Consider the following 25,855-nt stretch of genomic DNA (forward strand, 5'->3'; position numbering starts at 1 on the left):
ATGTGGACTCCTTTCCTCCTGAGCTGCCTGCTCTACACCCTGGCGATAGTGGCACAACCGTAAGTGCCATTTTGAGGTCTGGTGATTGACAGGTCCAATGCTGAGGGAGGGGCCAGGATGGTAGGGAGAGAGTATGGGACCCTGCGAGTCATCTCCTATAAGGGATAGATATGGGGTGGTATGCATGCCACAAGTCCTGATATGAGCACAGGATCCTTCTAAATGTGGGAATTTTTTCTTTGAATGTTGCTGCAGTGCAAGATCCAAGTGAGGACTGTCAGTGGGAGTAAGAGGAACATGGGTCTGCAACCTGAGGCAGTCTTAAGGGAAAGGTGTAAGATAAAGCGAAGGGCAAGAGGTTTAGGGTTGCAGGGCTGAGAATAATTAAGCAGGAACCAGACTGCTGCCAAAGTAATTGATGAACCTTCTCGAAGCAAGAAAGGTGGATCCTTTTCTCTTGAGGCTGCAGTAAAAGCTGTAGAGAATCCTGCACTTCTGATGTCATAGTCAAACAGATCCATAATCATAGAGAGCTTTGGAATCAGAATTACACAGCTGCGACTTCCTGAGTGAATACAGCAGTTTGGTTTTGGATCCAAGTCTTAACTTTGAAACTTTTTCTATATCCCAGTCCGATAGTACTGTTCCCTTTTCCCTGTGTACTGGGAAGCCCTTAAAAAAGAATTTTCTTTGCAGAGGCAGAGATGGTCTCTGTTGTAAATGCTTCCTTGTGCTACTGTAGCATGCTCCAGAATTCCATACACACCAGCATAATGTGAGGTCACCTCAAAGCATTTTTCATGTAGTCTCCTGAAATTTATTATAACTTTTCCATCAACACTGGGAGGTGCACATTCTCACTGTTAATCACCTTTCTCTCTCCCCAAGCAGAGCAGTTGCTCCTGGAAAAGAGGTAAACCCTGCTGCTTCCTCAGACCATGGAGTATTAGTCTCAAGGCAAAGAGACTAGCTGATCGTCTTGTTTCCCCACTGCAGGAAGTATTTGATTATCCTTCCAGCTGAACTGCCCTTCCCCTCCTCCCAGAGGGTGTGCTTGGACCTGCGTGGTGTGGAGAAGCCTATTCGCGTGGCCTTAACTCTTGTGCATGCCTCTGGCAACATCAGCATCTACCGCAAGGTTGTCCGGAACAACTGGATCTTTGAGTGCTCCAGGTTTCAGGTAAGGACCATTCCTGGGAGCAGCCTGTAGCTAACAGCTCCCAAAGTGCTCCTTTGGCTCATGACTCTTCTTGCCAGAGAAATGGATTAGGAGGAGGATGGGAGGAGAGAGGGCATGGAAAGGAGTTAATGTAAAGTCAGGCAGAGTGTTTAGTGGGAGCTTAGTGTCTTTCCTCCCTGCCTCTGTCTGTCTGCATGATATTGTTCCTGTTGGGTAGCTTACTATCCACCCTGGTGGCCCAGTTCACCACGGGTGCCTGGCTAGTCACCAAAGGAGCGAGGAAGGTAGAGGAGCTCAGAAGCGCCCAAATGGCAGCTGTTACCTCATTCTCTCCACTAAGAAGGATGCAGTGTGACAGGATGTCATCTGTGCAGTGATGCATACAGAACCAGACCTTTTAGCTCAGGCAGTCTCCCCTCACACCTGCATCTCCCTAAGCTTTTCTTGTAAAGTGTGCTTTGGGACTAGGAAGGGCACAGCAGGGTGTTTACACAGGCTCCATACGAAGCTTTCTGATCTGCCATATTTTCTTTCAACCTTATTTTCTTTGTTTGTGCTGGCAAGTAAGAGTTAATAAGCCCCTGAAGGGACACACTGTACTGGCCTTCAGAATAAGGTGGGGAAGAAGAAGGCTTCACAGTTCAGGATATGCGACGAGAAGAGTGTATGTTCTAATGCCATCATGTCTTCACCTGCTCCCTGCTAACCTGGTGACTTCTCTTCCTTGTCCCAGGTCCCCAAACCTGCAGGCAGCCAAGAGGTGGGCACTGTCCAGCTGCAGATCTCCAATGGCCACTATTTCAGTGCAAAGGAGGAGAAGCAAGTCCTGATTCGTAGGACTGGCACTGGCACCTTCATCCAAATGGATAAACCTGTCTATAGGCCAGGACAGACAGGTGAGCGCTCTGCATGGAGCACCCTGGAAGCTCCCCTGCCTTGACCTGTCTGTATTTTGTTCCCCTTTTCCCTCGAGGGCTGTGCTTGGTGCTTTGGGCCTTGTAGTCCTAGCTGGGACAAAGGGAGAAGCTGTGTGTGACCAAAGAGGCTTCTGCCACCATCTGGAGCACCAGAGGCCATTTATGCTTGTGTTTCAGGGAAGGGAGGGGGCTGGAAGCTGTGGTCTCACAGGCTGTAGGAGCAGGCTTTCTAGCCACAGGCTGGGGACAAAGCGAGATTTTTGTGTCCCCCTTCCTCAGCCTGTGCCTACAAGCCTGTCCCACGGGTGAGTGGTGCCAGCGGGTGGGACAATCTGTCAAAAAGCAAAGCAGGAATGCCACAGCCTGCTGTGTGTGGGGAGGGGAGAAGTGGTGAGCAGGGCTGAACAAGCACCAAGAGGGGGCTGCAGGCAGGCGTGGGGGCAGTAAGAGCCTTGATTGGGGGTTGAGGTAAGCACAGGTTTAGCCCCGTCTTGAATGTACTGTCTCTACAACATGATCTTTTCCTTTTCTCCCTTCAGTGAAATTTTGGATAGTGACATTGACTGAAGACTTTGTCCCTGTTAACAGCAAGGTAAAGCCTGTCTAAGTGGATGCAAGGAAGTCTCCAGACTTCCTCTGCCAAGTCTGCCTCCTCTGCCAGCCCCACACTGTGCCTGCAGACATGGTCTGTGTGTCTGCAGTACCCAAGGCAGCAGACGCTGACCTGTTACCAAACCTTGCTGAGTTCAGTCTCCCAGCTGCATTGTCGCTCTGACAGGACGGTTGTTGGCTGGTGGTATCTCTGGTATGGCTGCTGAGGTTTGGGGAGCATGCCAGCGCTGCCTGCTAGCTGAGTTAGGAGCTCAGAAGCTGCTTGCACTTTCCCCTTGCCAGAAAAAAGCTGGCTTCTGAGGGAATCTGCAGGCTGCTGGCTGTGGGCACGGTTACCAGACGGGCTGTGCCCAGGCTCAGCCAGAACTGAGTTCTGCAGCTTTTTGCAGTGTGTTGTTCTTATAGGTGGTGGGAAGGGTCTGCAGCAAGCCACAGCATGTCTGCAAAATTTTAAGAAAAATTAATTGATATGGGAAAGGATGCACACAAACTGATTATAAAAAGAGACGAGAGAGAAGGCAGTATAAGCAAATTATACTGACTTGCTGCTGGCAGCAGCTTGTTCTGCCTGAGTCAAGGAAGTGAGAAGTTGCCAGAGACTTGCATAGGTGCTAGCCAGGAAACTGCAAGACTAGCATCTCTCTACAGTGAGCAATTTTACCTGCTGCCAGCGGCTGTAAATATCTCACATTCCTCTGTCCTGAAGCAATTTAAGGAGAGCCAACTGGAATTCATGCCACGATAGATAAATGCTGAGGGGCATAAGTGTGCAGAGCGTTAAATCAAATCCCTCCAGACTGAGATGAAGGGAGAGATCCTTCTGGCTTCTTTAGTGTGGACTTAATTTCCCCTTTTTTTTTGGTTATTGATGAGGGCCTAGGATCACGCACTCACTTCCTGCCCCAGAAATAGAAGGCATCTGTCTTATATTAGTTAGGTAATAGAGTAAGCAATACCTTTGCTTCCATGCCTGCATTTGGTTCATGAAGATAATTGGCCATAAATGTTTGGTGGCTATCTGTAAGTATGAGTAAATTAGCACTATAACTGTTGATAATGCTGTGATGAAAATTCAAAATTATTTAACCAAAGCTATTATGAGGCTTGAGTGCACTGCAGCATTAAAGCTGTAATATCTTGTTTATGAATTAGGTGGGTTGGTGATAACACAAGTGCCGTTCACTGGCATGTTTTGTTTAGCATTGACAGTGGATTTGGTTATATAAATATATAAATGCACTTTGTTTATTTAAATGAAAACAAACATGTCTATGATAACCTGCATGAAAGTTCAGAATGATGAATAATGCGAATCAAATGTGGCCTTTTGTTTACAGACCAGTTACTTTCTCCAGTCCCCTGCTCCTGCCTCCTTATGCCTCATTGTCCTTACACCACTACTGCCTCCTGGCTGACAGTTCCTGTGTTATAAGAACAGAGTTAATAGACATAGGAGGCCCTTCTTTGTGCCTGCCTGGATGTGCCGCTGCAGTCAGCAGCATTACCTATCCCCAAGCCTTACCTCCAAGGCCAGGGACTTTACAGGAAAATATGGGATTTATTCATCCTATAGATGATGCGGTTTTGCTACTTGCTGGGATTTGTATTACAAAACTGATGTCTTTTGATATTTATGAGTTTGGAATGATTGTATTTGTGAGTATCTCTAATTTTCTCTCTATATTTTTTTTCTATTTTTTCTTTTTTTTTTTTTAAAATAGCAAACTATAGCTTTCATGGTCACAGAATAAAGCTTGAATATGTCTAAATGCATCTTAAAAATATATCCATATTATTTCAAAACCATTTTCCTGGTTTCTGTAGGATCAAGCTTCTTGTATTGTAATGTTTGGGACTGTCATGTGGGCTAGGTGGGTAAGATAAGTCTATATGTAGGTTGGTATATCATGCCAGCTTCTGATATTGCTATCTGTTTGCTTTGCAGTACTCCATGGTGGAAATCCAGGTGGGTGTGTCAGACTCCCCAAGTGTTATGAGGAAAGGTACTTCAGGAGGGATATTTAGGCCGTTGTCTTACTGAGTCAACTTACTTTTCTCAGCATCACTGTATACATGTATATGCATCCACATGCTTGTAAAAAGCATTGATGAGACAAATTGTTCATTCCTTTCAATGTTCAGGAGCTCCATCCAGACTTTAGCTAACTCTTAAAGTTTATACTTACATTAAGACTGGAGAGTTTAAATGTTGGGATCTTTCACACTTTCTTTTTCAAGGGCAGTACAATGTAGAGCAACCTTTAGTGTGTTGGGCTCGTCTCTGTCGTTGTTTCAGTGTTCAGGTTGCTGCAGCACCTCCCATTAAGAAAGCAAACAAACAAACAAACAAAACAAAAAACAGGAGCCTGTGAAAGCCTCTGAAATCTCTCAAACTTTGAATCCAGTGGGCTTTGGGAACAGAACAGCAGATGTTTTTGATGACTGTCTCTTGTCTCCTTTCCTCCAACTGCAGGACCCAAACCAAAACCGCATTGGCCAATGGCTGGATGTGAGACCAAAACAGGGCATTGCAGATCTCTCTTTCCAGTTAGCTACTGAACTCTCTCTGGGGACTTACACCATCAATGTGGTGAACCCAAAAGTGTCCAGTACATTTAAGGTGGAGGAACATGGTAAGATGGAGTATGGAGAACAAAGAATGGGATGGAAGAATTGCTTGTTTCTGTCCTTATAACAATATGCAGCCAAACACTGTAAACTAAGTTTTACTGTCTGAGAGCTAGATTTCAACAAAAATGTATAGAGTGGGCAATATCACAAATATCAACAAGGGAGATTGTACTGGAGATTCCTGGAGAGGGCATCTAGTAACAAGAGTTACTAGAGTGTCACAGAGAGAGAATAATCCTAAGACCTCTGTAGCATTTCATAGGTTGGGGAAAAAAAGAAGATTCTTCCTTTAGTTTCCCTGTTTTAAAGTAATTTTAATTTAAAAATTTGAATTAGCTTTTATTTCATGAACATGCTCCTTTACAGGACTCCAGCTTTATGGTAACAAACTCTTCCCTTTCATGATCCATGTCTAGGTAGCCTGCTGCCTTTGACAGAGTAACTTTGTGTTTTTTGTTCCAGTGTTGCAGAAGTTTGATGTTTTCTTCGAAGGACCAGTTCAGATTTATGCTTCAGATAAAACCTTCCCACTGCGTGTATGTGGCAGGTGAGGAGAAAATTCTGGAGAAACGGCTCATCAAAATCTTGTCTGTTCTTCCACACATGTACTCTCTTGAGTCCATCAATGAGAATTGGCTAAAGAGGCGTGAAACACAAGCATTGCTTTCAAAGAATAATAGATAGTACAAGAGTCTAACTGTTTGGTTCTTGCTTGGGATGGAGGTACCTGAGCTACACCCTTCTCTGGAAGCTGTGTCCATCTGGCCTTGGTGGACCTTGTATGGGGAAATATGCATATCTGATATGGGACTGATCTGTTGAAGTACAAGGATCAGTACAAGGTTCTCATTTTATTTTATGCTGCTGAACTTATTTCCTTCTTAGTAGCAGTGTTTCTCTAGTTTTGTAATCATTAGCAAACACTGAGCAGATGAGGGTGTGAAGGCAGGCATGACCTCAGAAGGTGTAAGCACAAAGGAGGAAGGAGAATGCTCTGGAAAGCACTTTGTGGACAGATAAAGGAGGTGAACAGAGCCACATTTGGAGCTGTTTTTTCTGAAAACTTTTGCTGCCTCTTTGCTGTTGAACAGGCATCATTTCTTATTAAAAAACATTTCAAATCAGAGCATTTAAGTTGCTAATAGAAAACAGCACAGCACTCTTCATCAACAGGGTAATTCATGGATGTCTTCCTGTTACTGGTGCTGTTAGGGAACATTGCTCCCCAAGAGAAGACAACAGAGGAGCTGAAGCACAGAAAGTCAGCAAGGCAGTCAGTGGAAAAGTCCACATTGACAAGGGCATGACTCTGCTATAGTTGAGGAAAAGAAAGGAAGGAAGGAAGGAAGGAAGGAAGGAAGGAAGGAAGGAAGGAAGGAAGGAAGGAAGGAAGGAAGGAAGGAAGGAAGGAAGGAAGGAAGGAAGAGAGAGAGAAAGAGAGAGAGAGAGAGAGAGAGAGAGAAAGAAAGAAAGAAAGAAAGAAAGAAAGAAAGAAAGAAAGAAAGAAAGAAAGAAAGAAAGAAAAGAAAGAAAAAGAAAGAAAGAAAGAAAGAAAGAAAGAAAGAAAGAAAGAAAGAAAGAAAGAAAAAGAGAAAAAAGAAAGAAAAAGAAAAAGAAAGAAAGAAAGAAAGAAAGAAAGAAAGAAAGAAAGAAAGAAAGAAAGAAAGAAAGAAAGAAAGAAAGAAAGAAAGAAAGAAAGAAAGAGAAAAAAGAAAGAATCAGAGTCAGTCTGAGTCTGATGATGGAAAGAAGAGGCCAGATCATAAGATAAACCCATGGTGAGGAGGAAGGACTGAGGTGAATCCTGGAAGTCAAGCCAGTGCGTCAGGCTGAGAAGTAGTGCACTGGCATAGGTATAGCTATAATGTAGCTTAAGGTCTAGAGCTTAACTATAGCTCCCAAATTAAGTGGGGAGTCCTCAGTGAAGCTTCTAACAACACCGTGTGAATAGGGGAAAGAGGTTGCAAAGCCTGCTGGTTCATCCAAGGCTCTGGCAGGTACTGCTGCAGAGGTTCTTCCACCTCTGCAACTAAATAGACCTGTTAAAAGCCACACAGAAAGCCTGCTGGATAAACAATAGATTTTTCAAACCACAGAAAATGAGTTTTGCCCTTGCTCTACCAACCATCCCACCACCTCCTGAATTACAGTGACCAAGGAGTCAGTGTGACAATGGAAAATGTTTTTGATTTGGGTGTGTCTGCTGTGGGGGCTGAGACAAATGAGCTGGGGCTGCTAAGGCCATCACCAGAAGCTGAAATACCGTAGCTCTATTAATGTCATATCGTGCACATTTTGTTCATGTGTACAAGGACATAGGCTTTTGCTCCTTTCACACCTGAGCCAGTATCTCCAGTTGGTGCTGCTCCATGCTGTGTGCACACAACTCAGGCCAGCTCTTTTCTTCTGCCTGCAGTTCCAGAACAGAAAGCACCCAGAAATGAGAGAGCTTTGGAAAGCGTGGTCCCATTTTTTTTTGCCTAGGCTCTGTGTCTGACTGTGTTGGATGCAAGACTGTGCACTCCCTAAATATACTCTGTACTGTGTTTTTGTTTGTGCCTGCTTGCTTACAAACTGAATGAAGACCGGCATCAGGAAGCCCACCTGTGTGTAGCAATGTGCTCAGCAAACCACAAAATTCTTCTCAGTGTCTCTGCTTGGCAGCTCATCTGGTGCTTTCCCTGCAGGTACCACTATGGGAAAGCAGTGCAAGGGACCATGAGGGTGACTTTGTGCCAGAAGGCAAGGAGGCGTCTTCAAAATGTCAGCAAGGATATCTGTAGAGAATACAGTGGTCAGGTGAGTAAAATCCTGGGGGATACGTGGTTGGTGGAAGAGCACCACATATGACAACGTGTGACAATGCCTGAGAGAATGGAATGAACTGCTACTTAGGAAGGTTTGCCAACCTCTACCTGTAGTCTAATCTGTAAACATTTTTATTCAGTTAATGCAGTTATGGTTACTCTGACCAACTGAGATACCTTTACCCCTAGAAGTTCTTATTTGTAAATTTGTTTATTAAGGATAGGGAATAGAAAAGAGGAAATCATATGCAGACCTTAAAGTCCTGTTCTTTTCTGTAAAGAAGTATAAATACCCAGGAAGTGATATAGTGGAAGAAGCAACAGGTGCAAAAATTCTCAGGTGCAAAAATACCATGTTAAGGTGAACCTACCCTGGAGATGCATAAGGTTACCAACGTACAGTGTAGACAGTTATTTCCACAGCCAAATCATGTACTGACTTTTTTTTTTTCCACCTTATTTCACTCTTTTCATCCTTAACAAAACATGTCATAACTGGACTCTTCGTATCTGCATGTATGATTAAAACTTTTCATGTTTTATAATTTGTCATCAGGACATATGGTAGTTGTAATCTTCCAGCTCTGAAAACGATAAGTTACTTTGATTCTTTAGATTCATTTGATTCTGCAGTTTTCCTAGTCAGATCTCTTGAAATACTAATATAACTCCTTTGTGATCCAGTTAGTGCAACCTTCAGTTTTCTGCTAAAGCTGGAAAGTTACCAACATCGCAAACTTCATGCAACTATGGTGATTTGTTTTATATTTCTACAATATGAATTACATGCATGCATACGTATAAAATAGGAAATACCAATTTTAAAATGTGAACACTTTCTATCTGACTGAGTCTGCATTATTACTTGTTGTGATCAAGTTATGACAGAATGATTAATATTGTGTACTTCTAACTCCTTCACTTCTCCCCAGCCTCAATTATCTACCATTTCCCATTGCAGACAGTGAGCAAGGGGTGCTTCACACCTTCTGTAAGCACATCGGTGTTTAATCTGGCTCCTAGTGAGGAGGACAGCAAAATCTATGCAGAAGCTTCTCTTCTGGAGGCAGGCACAGGTACCCGTAAGGTCTGCTTACAGTTATTTGGTGTAGAGAAGGTACAAGGATGAGAGTGTCCGTACCTGGTGTGTGAAGGTCAGAGCAGGCACACCTCCTCCTCTCCTCCACACTGCTGGGGCCATCACAGGACTTGGTGCTCCTGCTTGAGGAGCTCACTGCATCTGCAGAGAGCTGCTCTGCCAGCAGCAGGCAAGTGAGTAGTGTCTGGGAGCTTGGTCCATGAGGCCAAAAAGGGGCTTAGAAACACCTTAGCTAAGGAATGAGCTGCCACAGGAACAGCCTCTGTACATTAAATATACTTGTACTGGGAATTTTGAGATGCTTCAGTCAGAAGGCCTGGGCGTAACAAAGTGAGATTAAACTAGGGTACAGTAGTCACCTCTGATAATGATCTTGCATCCCTTGTACTCTGCATTTCAACAGGGGTCCAAATCAACTCCTCCAGCCAAATCCTCATTTCCAGGACAGCTGCACGGGCAGTGTTTGAAACACCAAATGCTTACTACATTCCCGGAGTACCCTACAGGGGGAAGGTGACTTTTCCCATACTTCTTCCCTCCCCATCATTTGCCAATGAATTTAGTATCTAGCAAATTTTTCTGACCCAAACCATTTTCTGTTCCTCAGAGCAGTTTTCCTTTCATTGTGTGACATTACTTGATAGGTGCAGCATGGCTCCAGTTTCTGCATTTCAGATTCCCTGGTGTGATTACACTTCTGGCTTCTGTTGAGAGCACTGAGTGATTTTTGCTGGAATTTCTCAGCTGTTGGCTAGGAGCTGAGCTCCTTATGGTCTAGTTACTTGCTGCTTTTGGGGAGGATAAAACCACCCTCAGCTTAACTTTACAGATGAGGGAGTTTTACAGGTCTGCTATCTTCCTGGGGCCAGATTGAAGCCAAGGCCACCTAAACAAGAAGGAGTATGCTTGTCAGAGGAAGGAAGGTTTGGGTATGACACTGTGACTGACATCTGACTTTGACCTTTCTGTCCTTCCCTACTGTCCCCAGATTAAGCTTCAGGATCACCATGGAAATGGTATGAAAAACAGAAAAGTTTATCTCGTAATAAAGTTCATGAGACGTCGGCTTATCAAAATGTATATCACGGATGGCAATGGAAGAGCATCCTTCAACCTGGACACAACTGCCTGGAACAGCTCCTCAGTCTTTTTGGAGGTAAATCTCACCTCTGCACACAGGAGAGTGAAAAGCCTCAAACTCTGCCAGTGCTCCCCGCTCCTGCCCTGCAGCCCCCTGACAGCTTGTTCCTGGGTTCCCCACACAGTTCTGTTGGTGTAGAGCCATGGGGAAGGTGTCAAGCAATGGCTTTTCCCAAACCAAGCTAATGACATCCTAACCTAACAAAGCACTGAAGCGTGCAACTCCCATGTCCTGATTTCCGTATGTTTCTGATCTCATCTCAGGGAAGGTTTACGCTGGAAGATCTCACACACGCACCCTGGCAAACTGGTGTCAGTTACACAAATGCTTACCATCACCTGCAACCTTTCCATGTCACAACGAAGAGCTTCCTGGACATACACCCACTCACAGGAACACTGCCCTGTGGACTAAAGCAGAGTGTCCAGGTGACCTTCACACTCAGTCGGGATGACCTGGGAGAAGACACCAGCCGGATAGGTTTTGCATATTATGTGAGTGAGGGTAGTAGAGAACTGAGGTGGGGGGAGGGATGACGATATGGACTTGTTCTTGGAGAACTCAGGGAACTCTACCCCTGCATAGAGCTCACCCTTCTCACCTGGGTCACCTTGGATTGGACCCACAGTTTATTTCTGTGGTTGCTTAAGAGTGCAAGATGCACACAGGGCAAGCATGAGTGTGCCCTGGTGACAGACAGCAGTCTGCTCACCCAGTGTCCTCTTCCCTCAGGTCACTGGGAAGGCTGGCATTGTTGTCAGGGGACAGAGGAGCGTCCAGGTTGGGAAGCTGAACAGTAAGTCTGAAGTGGCCTGCCTGAACATGGGGAACAGTTGGGCTTGGTGGGTTCCTAGGTTGGATGGTGAAAGTTACTGGAGTTTCTCCTGAACTCCCTGAAGCTACACCTCCTGGGCAGTCAACAAACAGGGTGGATGGAGACAAGGAAGCAATTATATCAGCTGGGAGAGGACAAAGAGACAGAGTGAGTGAAACAATGAAGGGAGGAGAGACTGGGAGGAACTGTGTGGAGATGGAATACACAGGGTTAAGGAACAGAAGGAGAGAACAGAGAGAAAAACAGAAGGAATTAGTTTGATACTGTGGGATTATAAAGCAGAAAAAAGGAGACCAAAAGAAGGTCTCAGTGGGGCTGTGATGGAAACACTTTTCTTTTCCTTCCTCAGTGTTGAAGGGCTCCTTCTCCATCCCTCTGACCTTCACTGCTGACTTCACCCCGTCACCTTCTTTAGTGGTGTACGCTATCTTCCCCAGTGGAGGGATAACAGCAGATAGCATCCGCTTTGATGTTGCCTTGTGCTTTGAAAATGAGGTGAGACTCACACCGAGAGCTGAGGGACAGCTGACAAGCTGGAGTCAGCAGGCTATGGAAAGAAAACACTCAAATCCTTCAGAGAACTGGGGGGAAGAGAGGAAGGGGATGTCTGGAGCACAATGCCCAGGGACTGGGATCTTCCATTTAGCAGTGACTTCTATTCGTAGCAGAGGTTGAGCCGGGAGGATGTTAATTGAGCTCCCTCTTTCTGTCTGCGCCTTGTGTCTGTCAGCCTCCTTACCCCTCTTTTTCTCTTTTTTATATTTCTTATATTTATATTTATATTTATATTTATATTTTATATTTATATATTTATATTATATGGTGTGCTGTTCAAGGTCAAAGTAGGTTTTCTGGCTAAAGAAGCCCACCCAGAGTCAACAGCACAGCTCCGGCTGCAGGCAGCCCCCGGCTCCGTGTGTGCAGTACAGGCCGTGGATGAAAACATGTTCCTTGTGAGACCAGAGAGTGAGCTGACAAGCCAAATGGTGAGTGTCTGTGCAGCCAGATAAACAAAGAAACAAACAAACAAAAACCACAAAAACATAAAAACAACCACCAACAAAAAACGGACATGATATATGAGCTGGGCAAATACAGGCAGGGCTGTGGCAAAGGGAGCTGGAGGCTAATGGGTGAGGGGGTCTTTGTGTGGAGGAGGAGTGAAAGTAGTACGTGGGGTCTGCCTAGAAAGATGGCAGGCTCTATGTTGGGGAGGCTTTAGTGAAGCATTTGGAGGTATCTGCTCCTGGCCTGATTCTCCTCTGCCTGTGAGTTTTCCTAGGTCTATGGCTTGTTCCCTGCTATCTACCGACATGGGTACCCTGCCCAAATTGAAGAGTATCCAGATCACTGTGTTCAGCCCCACTCCACGTCACCTCTGCTGCAAGGGAAACTGCAGCATTCCTTTCAGCCTGACATCTTCAACCTCTTCTGGGTAATCATCTCTGTCTTTCCCCAGTGAGACACTTGTTTAGAGTCCTTCTGAGAAAGAAAGAACCAGGCATGTTGTCCATTCGGGCCAGTGTTGACCTGGACTGTCTGGGCAGCTGGCTGTCCTAAAAGTGATGGTTTTCAGAGTCATTTTGAGGAAGAGTGGCTGCCCTTCCCCACTCACAGCTGCTTTTCTTTTTCCCCTCCCCTCCTTCTTTCTCCAACAGAACATGGGTCTAAAAATCTTCTCAAACCTTGCAATCAGGAAGCCAACTCAATGCTCTAATCGGGCAGGTAGGAAGCCAACGATGGGTGAGCTGAACTTTCAGACTATCCTTGTGCTGGGACCTGATATCACATAGATGGAAGAGCCTTCTGATCGCTGGGGTTTGCTGGTGGTGGATGTTAACATGCTGAGGTGTAACAGATGCTGCTGCCACAGCCACTGCCAGGTCTGTCAGACCTCAGCAGGAACAAATAGGTCACTTTTTTAAAAGTTTTGAAAAATTCCCCTACCTGCATGTTCCCTGACATTAGAGAATGTCATTCCCTTTCTGGGCACAGACAAACCTAGTGGTTTCTGAAGGGGAGCATCTCCCATTCATTACACCACAAACCGTGCTGTGTTTTGGCTTGTGTTCCCACCTCTGGCTGCAGGAACTGTCACCTGCTTCCTTAATGTCTCGCTTTGCACTAGGTGATTATACCAAACTGCCTTATCTGCCTGTTGATATTGAAACTACTATTGTTTGCAGAGGTCTCTGCGTTTTCTGCAGACAAGCAAACGGGAATATTGTTATTCCCAGAATTACAGAAATGTTGGTTTAAAAGGGCCCTCTAGAGGTCCATAGTCTCTTCAACACCAATTTTGGGTCAGATTGAGTCTTTGCCTAGCCAAGACTCAAAATTTATAGCCACAGCCCGCTCACTGCAAACTGATTTTCCCGTTACCATTTTCTTCTCCTTCCTATTTTCCCCCTCCTACCAACTCAGCTCACTCCCTTGTGTATTGCTCTGCCTGACTCACATCTGTTACTGCTTGCTTTGCCTCTTGTCCCAGTTCTTGGCTGTTGATCATTGTCAGGGCTCACTTCTTCCACTCTTGTGGGAATTTTATTCTTTCTTTCAGGGGGTCCCTCTATGGAATACAGGAGAATGACCAAGGAACAAACCCAATTAACAACCCAAAGAAGATTTCATCACTATTTGCCTGAAACTTGGATCTGGAATCTGTTCTCTGTTGGGTAAGTGATGCTAGACTTTACAAGTGGACAGAGGGATGAACCCTTTGTTATTAAGTTTTGGCTGACTTGTATCTGTTCAAAAAAGCCATCCATAGGTGTAAAGAGAGGTCTGCATGTAAATCTTATGGCTCTTCCCTGCACTTAAAGTGCATCCGAATGAATGACTAGCAGACTTCAAGGAGCAAAACTTCAGTCTGCTTAGTCATGTTTAGAAAACAGCAATGTTCATGATCAAACCACCAAGTATCCTCTTCTCACACAGTGGTGTACACTCTACTGATTTCCCAGTTTAGTGGGTGCACTGTCTAAATGTATAACCTTTGTTGCCACAATGCTTGGATTGGGACTGATGAATCAGCACTCAGGCGAATGTGGTGCTGCTGCTTTCCTGGACATTATGCTGTTGACTGAGTGTATACAGCTGGAATGCCAGGAGAGTGTCTTGCTCAGGAAGAGGGTATAACTTAATCACTGGAAGCATTTAAGCAGCAATTATGGCTTTAAGGAACAGATTTCTTATATCTGTCTTACTCTGAGCCACTCGAGTGGGAGTAATTGATGAGAGGGCAGACGTTGATCTCAGTCTGAGGATCTGCACAGCATCCCTCACCTGGTGTCCTGAGCTCTTCCCATTGCAGTGGGGTGGGACAGACTTCCTTATGCAAGTGCTCTTTTCCTCTCAGCTCCAACGGGAGCAGGAGCATCCCAGTCACAGCGCCTGCCGCTGTCGCTGAGTGGAAAGTCAAGACATTCTGCTTGGCTGGGAGGGGGTTTGGACTTGCCCCGACCACAAGTCTCAGAACAGTACAACCTGTGTTTGTGGATGTGACTTTGCCATATTCTGTGATACAAGGAGAGACCTTCACGCTGAAGGCTACTGTTTTCAACTACCTGCAGCAGTGCATACAGGTATGTGCTTGTGCCACAGCAAACACTGTGTGGGACAGACCTATCATGCCTTCCAGTTTTACAGCAAATGTACCACACCATCTCTCCCCAGTTGCCCAGTCATTCTCCTTTGTTGGCACTCTTTTAGATACAGGTATCCCTGGCTAAATCTCCAGACTTCCAGGTGGAGCAGTGCCGGACCTGCAGGGACAGAGAGTGCCTCTGCGCAGAAGAGTCCAAGACCTTCGCGTGGAACATGACAGCAATCCAGCTGGGTGTGGCAATCAGAACGGGAGCAGTGGTGGGGAGCCCTCAGAAAGAACTGCAAGGGAGTGGGAGGTCCAGAAAAGCTGGCAGAGCCTTGCCTTCCCTGGATCCCAAAGCTTATTTTTAGTGGTACAAGAATGCAAACCATCATGGTTGCTTTCTTTCTCCCTTCTTAGATAGGCTCATCAGGGAGGGTGGGAACTGAATGGGTGACGTGGAGAACTCTTGGGGATAGAGGTGTAGAACCAGCTTGGGAGGAACGGGCTGCATGTATGTGACTGGGAGAACCTAGTATGGCTGGTGCTGTGCTTCACGTGCAATGGGAAGGGGTCACTGGGGTCCAAGGGGCTGCTGAACCTTCTCACACTATAGTCACATATAGAGTACTAAGGTCATTGTTGGTGAGGCATTACTTAGCCCCCTCATACTTAGGGTGTCTGGACAAACCATTGGCACTGACTGGCCCATCTTTACCTGTCAAGCCACTGAAGCTGGGAGGCTCAGCCTCCTGAAGCACCTCAGACCACTGTCAGTTAAAGCAAGTTGACTCTGGCTACGGACGTAAGAAACAGACTGTTCAATTTATTTGCTAGGGACTCTGAATATCACAATCAGGACTGAGGTACTGGACACCACACCACGCTGTGGGGACAGGAAGCCCCTGCCAGCTACCACGAGGCGGAGGCATGTTCTGGTCAAACACTTGCTGGTTCGGGTCAGTATAAGAGCAGGCTCACTTCTCTCCCTGAGTGTCCTTGCCCCGGGTGAAAGGAGACCGAGCTGGGCTAAACAGTTTTCTCTCCTCTTTTTTTTTTTTTTTTTCTTTTTTTTTTCTTCTGTCCAGTATTAGCATACCAAGGCCTGGGCTTGGTTTACTCTGTTCCTCCCAGGACCTAGCCAGGTCTATTCCTTTCTTGCACTACTCTTTTTTGAGCTGTATTTGTATGCCATACCTATGGTTCTCCCTATACATTCTCCTGCTCAATGACCAACCATACATGAGCTTTTGTATCTGCTCACTGACTAGAGTCCTGTCCCTCAGACTTGCTTTTGCTTTCGTGATCAGTGAAGCAGACAGTCTCAGTGCAGCCCTGCCAAAGGTGAGGAGGAGTCCCTGAGAACGTGGGAACTAAAAGCTGAATTCAGACCTGCTCTGCAATTTTACTGCTGTTTGGGAATTTTGTGTGTAATCTTGTGTCTTCTGTCTCATATTTATGTTCCTGCCATGGCAGCCAGAAGGTGTGCTAGTGGAGAAGTCTTACAGCTCCATTCTGTGCCCAAGAGGAGGTACGTGGACAGTTTGAAATAACTAGACCTGGTTATTATTCAGGTCCTGCAGCCTGAAATAACTAAAATCATAGAATGTTTTGGGTTGGAAGGGACCTTAAAGATCACTTAATTCTAACTTCCCTGCCATGGGCTGGGACACCTTCCACTAGAACAGGTTGCTCAAAGCCCCATCCAATCTTGCCTTGAACACTTCCAGGGATAGGGCATCCACAGTTTCTCTAGGCAACCTATTCCAGTACCTCATGACTCTTATCTTAAAGAATCTCTTCCAAGTATCTAATCTAAATCTACCCATTTTTAGTTAAAAAACATTACTCTAGTCCTATCACCAAACTCCCTGATAAAGAGTCTCTATTGAGCTTTCTTGTTGGCACCCTCTAGTTACTGAAAGGCTGTTGTAAGGTCTTCCAGGAGCCTTCTCCAGGCTGAACAAGATAAAACTAGACCTGAAAGTAGGACTGAACTGCGGGAGGGCTTATGAAAGATTTTTTTTTCAAAATTTATTTTTTTTTCACAGAGGAAATTTAATTTCTTATTAGGACAGAAAAGGACAGGGAATATTATTTCCACACGTCCTTCCCTGTTGAATTTGTCACTGAGTTAGGTGGCAAAATCGTGCTCTGTAGCCTCCTTCCCACAATGTAGCCTCTGGGTGTTCCTGGAGCATGATAGTCACTCAAGAGAGAGAAGCTCCTGCCATACCACCCTAACCCTGCAGCACTACAAGCCTCTGCAGGATGTCCTCCTGCCAAGTGATGATCAACTAGGATCCTCATGGAACTTGTGAAGCACGGTGAATTGAGTTGTGAAGCTTAGTATGCCCTTGCCCTTGCCATAAGCTCTCAAGTCACTTCTAATCTGAAAAGTTTCCACGCAGTGGAGCTTGGTGTGACGACTGAGACAGATTATAGAGAACACTCTGCATGAGCAGGATGTAGGCAGTGTCCCACTTACTTGTTCTGATTTTGTCACTCTGGTTAGATACTTTTGGTTTGATTTTTCATGCTGCACCTTAACCCTGTTGTTATCAGGAAACATGGTTGAAGATCCTGTGCCCCTTCACCTCCCGGATAATGTAGTAAAAGGATCTGCCAGAGCTTCAATTTCCATCTCAGGTAAGCCATTTCTATTGTGAACTCACTGACCGATGTTACAGATGAGCAGGGCTTAACTTGGTAATGATGTCAGGGGATCCATTTGAAATGACACTGCTCGAAAGAGAAAACAATAAGTTTCAATGCCCTGCAAGGTTTGCCAATAACATGGTTTCAAAATTTTTTTTTGGATTTGCACTTAGATTTTCATGAGAAAAGTAGGTTGCAGAGGAGAATAATCTTCATTTTTCTGGCTAGGACTTGGTAGCAGAGCCTTGGGGCCAAATTTTATCTGGGACTTTGGGATCTTGTCTAGTTCAATGTAGATACAATCAGCAAAATTCATAACCATCTCATCCCCTGCTAAGTTTCAATGCTACAATAAAAGCTGCTGGAGAGAAGAAATCCTTCTCAGCATTACAAAGTTACAAAAGGATTATTTGGAGAGGCCACTGGGACCAGACAAATGTTTTCAATATGTTTCTTTGCACTGTGCTCCTTTGTCCCCATGTTCGTACTGGTATGAAACCAGGCCTGCCATAATTCCTCAAAGAAGACCTGAGACATCTCAATCTTCTCCTAAGTACTTCTATATTTATCTGTCTGTATGACACAACCTGAGCAACTATAGCCCTGCTCAAAGCCCTTTACAAGGTTGGAGCCCTTCACACTGAAAAAGTTCCTCAGAGACTCCACAGTGTGGTTATCCTGTATTGCATGCCCCCCAGACTGGGAAGATGAAGAATAGTCACCTTCATCCTATACTCAGTTGTTTCTTTCCATTTTCTTCTTTCTCCTTTGCTGAGATAACACACTATTATCCAGGGCCTGGCTGAGAAGCATCTGAAATCATACTCAGACTTTCTTTGTTTCTTATATTGTTGCATAGGTGACCTCATGGGGCTTGTGTTACAGAACCTGGACCGCCTGGTGCAGTTGCCCCATGGCTGTGGGGAGCAGAACATGGTGCTGTTTGCCCCCATTGTCTATGTGCTGCAGTACCTGGAGAAGACGAGGCAGATGACCCCTGAAATCAAGGAGAGGGCAACGGGACTCCTGCACAATGGTAAGTTCAAGAGATCCACCTTGCTCCTCTGCTTTCCCCCGTGTCTAATCTACCAATAGCTCTCTTCCTTGCAGTTATTCTGACAGTACTGGCCTTTCTCTATTACTGTGCTATATTAATCACTGTTTGTATTTCCCCAGGGTACCAGGCACAACTCCTTTATAAGCATAGAGATGGCTCCTACAGTGTCTTTGGGCAGCAGGATGGGGAAGGGAACACTTGGTAAGCACTGGGAACATCCCTTGCTCCTAATTTGTACTGTCTGGGCCAGAGCAGCTAATGTGTCTGAGAAGAGCTGATAGGATGCATGTTCCTTCTTTTGGATGGAGCCCCCGAGGAGCTGTTTGACATGGATACAGATTGAGGGATTGAGACACTTGAAAAAGGTATGAGGCAGGGCAGCAGAGTTTCTGGGAAAGTGGAACACAAAGATATGGTCTCAGGGTCAAGGAGATCCTTTTTTTTTTTTTTCTTTCTGTGGTCCTGCTGCTGCCCCAAACAGAGCAAGGGGTTCTACTTGTGGAGCCCCAGCAAGCCAATAGGGGCACATACTGACTGGAGGAAGATCAGGGAAGGGCAATGAAAAGTCATTTTTCCCATGGAGGGTTTTGCTTGGGAGAGTTTGCATGAACTGTATTGGCACTATGATGGCTGGGCTGGGAGAAATGAAGGAATGAAGGAAATGGGGTATTCAAGATTGTGTCTAGGTATTCAAGGAAGATGAGATGCAAGAGGCAAAGTAGAAGGGGTAGAGGTTTTTCACTTGTGAAATGACTGGGTAAAGCAGTACATGACTGTGTGGACCCAGGCTGAAGAAGAGAAGCTTTGGTCCCAGAGACCATTTCCACTTTTAGTTTGCTTTTGCGTATGAGAGATCTTTTTTTTTTTTTTTTCTGCGTATAAGAGAGTCTTTTTAAACACCCTGATATGTCAGTGTTAACTTCAGAGACAAGCACCAGGAGGCATTTGGCTTTCTTTTTGTCTTTTTGTGTTTCTATTTCTCTCGCAACTCATTCTCTTCCTAGGCTGACAGCTTTTGTAGTCAAGAGTTTTGGCCAAGCCAAGAAATACATCTATGTAGATGATAAGAACATCCAGGATGCCTTACGCTGGCTAGAGCAAAATCAACTCCCCAGCGGCTGCTTTGCCACCAAAGGGAGTTTCTTTCATTCCTCTATAAAGGTAAATGAGAGACAATTCAGGCAGCACAGCTGGGGAATGGCTGGGCAGGCATTGTGGCAGCAAAGGGTCATAGGATCACAACCGATCCTGGAAAGTCACTCGTGCAAGTCATGCAACTAGACTTAAAGAGAGCAAGGAATGGGGTAGAGACAGCATAAAGAATGCCTATCCTTCTGGGAAGTCATGCCCTGAGCCTTTGAAACACCCCTTAGAGAGTGAAAAGTGCTTCAGGTCCTGGGGTGTCAGAATGACACACCTGAGAGCCGTGGAGACCATGCTTACGAGAGGCTCCAGGTGCAGGGCTGTGCCTCTGCAGAGATGGAATCCCTCACCAGCAGAGGGTCTCTGGTGACTGGTGATTCCTCACAGTTTGTCTCTGGCAATGGATTCCCTTCACAGGGCAGTGTGGATGATGAAATCTCCTTGGGAGCATATGTCGCTGCAGCACTGCTGGAGCTGGGTCAGCCACTGAAGGTGAGCACACACCAGCTGTCCCCTGCTCTCCCTTATTCTCCCATGCCTGCACCCTGCTATGGGGAAAAAGCTCATAATGTTGACGTTCTCCAGGCCAGGAACACATCAAGGGCTGCTGAGAGGGAGACAACGTTTAGTGAAACTGAAGTAATTCCTCATAAGAGACGGTGTTGTAGCACTAGCATGGAGCAATAGTGTTTGGTGGCCATAGTTTCCAGTGCACAATGGGGCTGCACTGCCTTTTTTATGCAAGAGAGGGTGATAATTTTGCGGGTTTCTCTGGAGCTACACCAGCAAGACATAGTCCCAGAGAGAGCCTGACCTCTGCTTTGCCCCTGTCAGTGTTTGGCACATGTCTTCTACCAATGCAGGGCAAGATGATGCAGAGTACCCTCCACTGCCTGCAGCAGGCAGTTCACAATGTCACCAGTATCTACACAGAAGCTGTTCTGGCCTATGCTTTTGCCTTGGCTGGAGACTATGAGACAACCCAGGAGCTGCTATACAAGTTGGAGGAACAGGCCATCAAATCAGGTAGGTGCTGGCTGCTTGTTGCAGTAATAGCTCTTGTTCACCTGCTGGGATTGGAGCAATGTACCCATGCATGTTGCCTAGCCAGAGCTGATAAACGTGGAATATGCTAACCTATGCAAGAGGCGTGCTGAGGAAAAAATAAATGCACCTGCTATTTTTGTATTTGTCCAGGAACTGCACCATGTTAACTGCAATACGTTATTTAGCAAGCTGTGAGGGTGACTTATAAGAAATATTTTCCCCAGCCTGGAGGATTTAAAGATCTTATTGAGGGAGGGGGTAGAAACCTGTGTGCTAGGACTGGATGAAGTCCTGGAGAACCAACTTAACAAAGCGATACTGGCCTGACAGTGAAGGAGCAGAAGGAGCTCTGAAAGCCCTCTACTGCTTGCTTTCTGTGTCCAGAACCCTTCGTTCCCTTCTCTCCAGATAGCCTGCATACTCCTTTTCTTTCTGCAGGAGGACAAATACACTGGAGCCCCAAACCAAGTTCCCCAGCTTCCACAGCCTTCTGGCCTGGCACTCAGTCAGTGGATGTAGAACTGACAGCCTACGTGCTCCTGGCGTACCTTTCCAAGCCACGGGTTCACGCAGGTGACATGACAACTGCAGCTGGTATTGTGGCATGGCTGACCCAGCAGCAGAATGCCTATGGGGGCTTTGCCTCCACCCAGGTAACAAGTAGCTACATGTGGGTCCATATACTTTTCGTCCTGAGGTTGGCAGGGCAAGTCTTCTCGAGGTCTTCCTGTCTCAAGCTGGCCTCGCTAGAGGTGTTGTTTTCAGGGAGGTGACTGTCTCTTTCTCCCTAGGACACAGTTGTTGCCCTGCAAGCTTTAGCAAAATATGCAGCAAGGACCTTCAGCACATCAGGCCAAGCGCTTGTGAGGGTGAAGTCCCACAGGGGCTTTGGGAAGACATTCCAAGTCACCCGCCAGAAACGGCTCCTGGTGCAGCAGGCAGAGCTGACAGATATCCCAGGGCAGTTCATGGTGCAGGCCCAGGGCAGCAGCTGTGTTTTTGCTCAGGTAAGGTGGTGGGGTGAGTGTGGGAGAGATGATAGATGGAGGATTCTGCCTCTTCGCCCTGGATGAACTCATGCCTGGGCTGTCTTTTCCATCCTGACCCTCAAACTGCAGACAGTGCTGAGGTACCACAAGTCTCCCCCGCGGACCACTGTAACCTTCACTCTGCGTGTCAGCACAGAGCTGGCCAACTGTAGCCAGGCCAACACACGTGCCCTCGTTGTCCGCATCCTCGTCAGGTAATCCTGAGGGTTGTTTCCTCCTCCAGCAAGACATGCTGTGCTTGGGGAGCACAGCTGGAAAAGCCTCAGGGCTGCACTGGAGGGACTGAACACAGGCAGGACAGAGGGTAAATTTGGCAGTAGTTAATGGGTGGAAGGGGAAGGTGCTGGCTACCTGCATCTCACCTCCTGTGAGATGATAAACTGTCTACCTTGACCCCAGGCCCAGATGGCTCAGGGTCCTACACACAAGATATGGTGGTAAAGGGAAGGGGGGGACTCTATTCTCTTAGACAGACCATCTGACTGTGTGATCTTCTTCAGCTACATTGGCAGCAGAGTCACATCCAACATGGTGATCATGGAGGTCTCCTTGTTGTCCGGATTTGTCCTGGCTCCAGGCTCCAGGCTGTCGGTAAGGAGTCTGGAATCAGAAAAAGGGTGGCTCTGGTAAATGGGTCCCACCTGCTTGCTGCTATTGGGAGCTATTCATTCAGGCCATGAGGCAACTACATTAGGAATGACCCTTCACTGTTGAAATTGAACCAAAATCTCTCCATTTCCATACAAGGTCCTGCAAGGACCACCCATGGAATTTCAAGGATGGTTCAGCTTCTCCCATTGACACTATTCTGTTGGGTGTGCTAAATAACAGTATTTGTTTGTCACATGAAGATGAAAGATTAATTATTTGCACAACACCCAGAGGTGTATTTAAGAGCATTCTAGCAGTTAGTGAGATAAGATAACAACAGTCTTTACTTGTGCCTCTTTGCTGACCAGCACATTAAGTCCTATATACTATCTACTGCCTTTTGTCCCCAGAGTGGGAGATTCCTCTAACTGAGCAGGGACAGCTTAGTCTGTCCTTAAGATGAGGCTCACAAGGAGTGCTCCAGGAGGGACTACTCAAGATAGAGACAATAAAGCCCTTACACATGTGAAAGACAAAGATCCACAAAGGGTCCAGTTCTACTTTGTGCCATCAATACAACATCAACACAAATTTACCTGTGCTGTTCTTTCCTGTCCCAGCTGGAGCGCAAAACCATCGTTAAGAAAATAGAAGTGAAAGCTGATGTGGTCTACATTTATCTGGACAAGGTAAATGGGAATGACAGCATTAGGTTAGGCATAACGAGAGCAAGAGACTAGAGGACAAGGAACTGTGTGAGAAGGCCAGGGCTGGGCTAGCCATGGGGAAATAACACTAGTAGAACTGTGGGCAGAAGAAGCTTACCTAATTTAATTGTTGTACAGTTAGCATTTGCTATTTCTTACATACTCCATTTCTAAAATCCAGGATCTCTGATGGATTAAAGAGATTTTTTACAGGAAAGCATTCAAGGTAGAGAAGACAAAACTGAAATGTCTTCTTACTTCCCTTCCTTGCTAATTTCTTTCAATCTTCATAAGCTCAATGATGAATCTCAGACTTTCAGTCTGCAACTGGAACAAATATTTGAGATGAAGAACCTGAAACCGGCCACCGTCAAAGTCTATGATTACTACCAGCCAGGTTGGTTGGTGATTCCCCTCCTACTCTGAGATGGAGAGCTGGATTACTAGTTCTCTGGATGTAACTTGTAAAGTCATTGTGCGCTATTTCTTGTGCACATTCATGTATGTGTAATTGTCTTTCTCATTTCCTTTTGCAGAGGAGCGAGCCTTGGCTGACTACAGTGCTGTCTGTAGCTGAGGTAGGCAACAAGTCCCTGTGTGATACAAATGGTGGCATCAGGAAATGATGGGTCTTGGGTGGGAGAGAGGGAATATCTGGGGAGCTTGTGAGCAATCTGAGGTGGGAAGGAGAACGGTAGTCATTGGGGAGTATATGTCCAGCAAGAATGAGGAACAGCCAGGTGCCTGTGGCTGGGTGTGTAGACCTAGGCTTTTTTCAGACAGGAAAGCAGCTGAAAGGCTCTGACTGACAGCAGATATAGTCTTAAAATGGGAGTGAGGAAGGAAAGACTGAGAGCATGGTGACTGCATCATGTGGAGTGAGAATGCAGAGCTATAGTGGCTTGCACTAATGAGGGTCTTCAGACCCAGACAACTGCTCCAGTCTGTCCCCAGCCCCTGCTACCTTCATTACTGGGTAGAAAGGGGGAATTCCGGGAGCCAAAGGAGCAAGATGAAGCTGGGAAGATGTAACACTTTGTCTTGTGGGGTGACAAAAACAGCTGTTAGAGAGAGGATGGCTTGTTAGTAGCAGCCTGAGGTGAGGACAGGTTTGGATCTGTTGTTTCTGGAAGAATAAAGCAAAATTTTGGTATGGCATATGCTTCATCCTGACATAATCCCACACACAGACCACTGTGGGACCTGCCTATACAGATCCTAGGGATCTTCCTAGAGAGCCACCGGCACTCCTATCCAACACAAGTCTGGTGATAGCCATGGAGGTGCTGGATCACTCCCTCCTTGTTTGCCTTACCTTCTGTTTCCCACATGCACATGGTTCCTCAGAAAGGAGAGGAGGCAGTCACAGTTTTGTGGTAAAGGAGAAGTGAGAAACTGCCACACCATGACTTCTGCCTTTGCCCAATGTTTCAGGTTGGGGACCGAATGGAAGGAGATGCCCCAGATACCCCCAGTAGAAGGACACTGCCCCCATTAAAGTTGAACCCGTGTGGTCTTGTGCCTGAGTGGATGGACTTAGGGATCACAACGGTCCAGCAGTTGTGCCTGCACTGGGAGGGGGCTGGGCTGTGAGGGGGGGCTGTTATATATCTGGTATATTCCTGGGAAGAAGAATTAAAGTAAGCATCACCCCTGACCTTGCTGTCATTGTGCTAGTTGTTGATGAACTGCAGGCTTAGCCCATAAGGATACTAATTCTGCCATCAACGGTGTACAATCTTTCTATCTCCTCCCCTGCTCTCTCCTCATGGTCTCCAGCACTTTCTGCTGAGTAAGACCCAGGCAGCTTTGGGGTATAAGGTGCAACTGTACATGCTGTGACAGCCATATCTCATATGTCCTTCCTGCAAGCTCCTGTATTCCTGCTCTTGAAGCAGGCTCCAGAGAGGAATGCAGTGTGATTGACACTGTAGCCTCTCAACCCCTCTCAGCAGTAAATCCTTGCCAATTGCTCTTGGTAAAGTTCTTTAAGTGTAGCTGTTGGCCAGAGAACTGTTGAACATATCCCAGTCCTCCCTTGCCTTTGACTAAAGCTTATCTGTTGGTCACAGCCACCAAGTACAAACTCTGCCTTGGCATGTGCTCTACCTTCTCCCGAGCAAGTCTGCTACTGTCAGGGCAGAATTTAGAACTTGTATATGCAAACACAGAACAGAGTTGTTTTGCCCATGTTCTCCTAAAGATGATTTTCCTAGTTTGGAAGAAAAACGGTAAACCTGAATGATCACTCAACCAGACACTTCTAGTCTACTGACTTTTAATAAGAAAGCTGGGATAGTCCTAGCCTTTAGGAAACTAATTGCTCAGAAGGTAATTTCAAGTATTTTCTCTTTGCTTCTCATCTCCATGTGGTGGCTGTTAGCAGGGATGACAAAGGACTGATGGACAGAGACTGCAGAGAATGTCTGTTCCTGTTCCTGTGGAGACAAAAAAAAGGACAAAAAAGTCTGTGTTCCGGAAGTATTAAAACTAAACATTGGGAACTCAAGGGTTTTATTTTGTGCCTCATGACCAAACAAGACTGCCAAGCTGTCAAGGACAGAGCTCTCTCTGGCTGTCCTACAAGTACATCTTAGCTGCCTGTACGAAGCCTGCAGCAGCATCTTCACCAAGAATGTGGGGCTTGTGGCAGGCATCCCAGGGCAGGGCTGTGTGTCTCCCACAGGTGACCCATGAAGCAGGTGTTTTTCTCCATGTTGTGGACTGAAGACAAGGAAGCACGGGGATGCAGCAAAGTTTAGAACATGACCAGACACTCAGAGTTCAAGCATTGC

The 25,855-nt window shown here is 46.1% G+C and overlaps 1 protein-coding gene across 1 annotated transcript; it reads left to right on the top strand.

Annotated features, from left to right (window-relative positions):
- On the top strand, positions 1-23,637 carry LOC311210576 (alpha-2-macroglobulin-like protein 1; the record flags this gene model as incomplete). The annotated part of the gene is made up of 35 exons (XM_084288573.1): positions 1-59; positions 997-1,180; positions 1,914-2,076; positions 2,637-2,689; positions 4,655-4,675; positions 5,183-5,342; positions 5,803-5,887; positions 8,028-8,139; positions 9,109-9,223; positions 9,650-9,759; positions 10,235-10,402; positions 10,651-10,881; positions 11,120-11,183; positions 11,572-11,717; positions 12,059-12,208; positions 12,505-12,657; positions 12,881-12,965; positions 13,783-13,897; positions 14,581-14,806; positions 14,934-15,060; positions 15,646-15,767; positions 16,285-16,339; positions 17,374-17,457; positions 18,326-18,502; positions 18,643-18,724; positions 19,528-19,684; positions 20,084-20,158; positions 20,530-20,692; positions 21,152-21,366; positions 21,505-21,720; positions 21,832-21,956; positions 22,263-22,353; positions 22,974-23,042; positions 23,355-23,457; positions 23,597-23,637. The coding sequence occupies 35 exons, from the start codon at positions 1-3 to the stop codon at positions 23,635-23,637; spliced, it is 4,302 nt and encodes a 1,433-aa protein (XP_084144699.1).
- Between the last annotated feature and the right edge of the window lie 2,218 nt (positions 23,638-25,855).

This window comes from Netta rufina (assembly GCF_964035555.1).
Source record: "Netta rufina genome assembly, chromosome: 1".
In the NCBI taxonomy this organism is placed as follows: domain Eukaryota; kingdom Metazoa; phylum Chordata; class Aves; order Anseriformes; family Anatidae; genus Netta; species Netta rufina.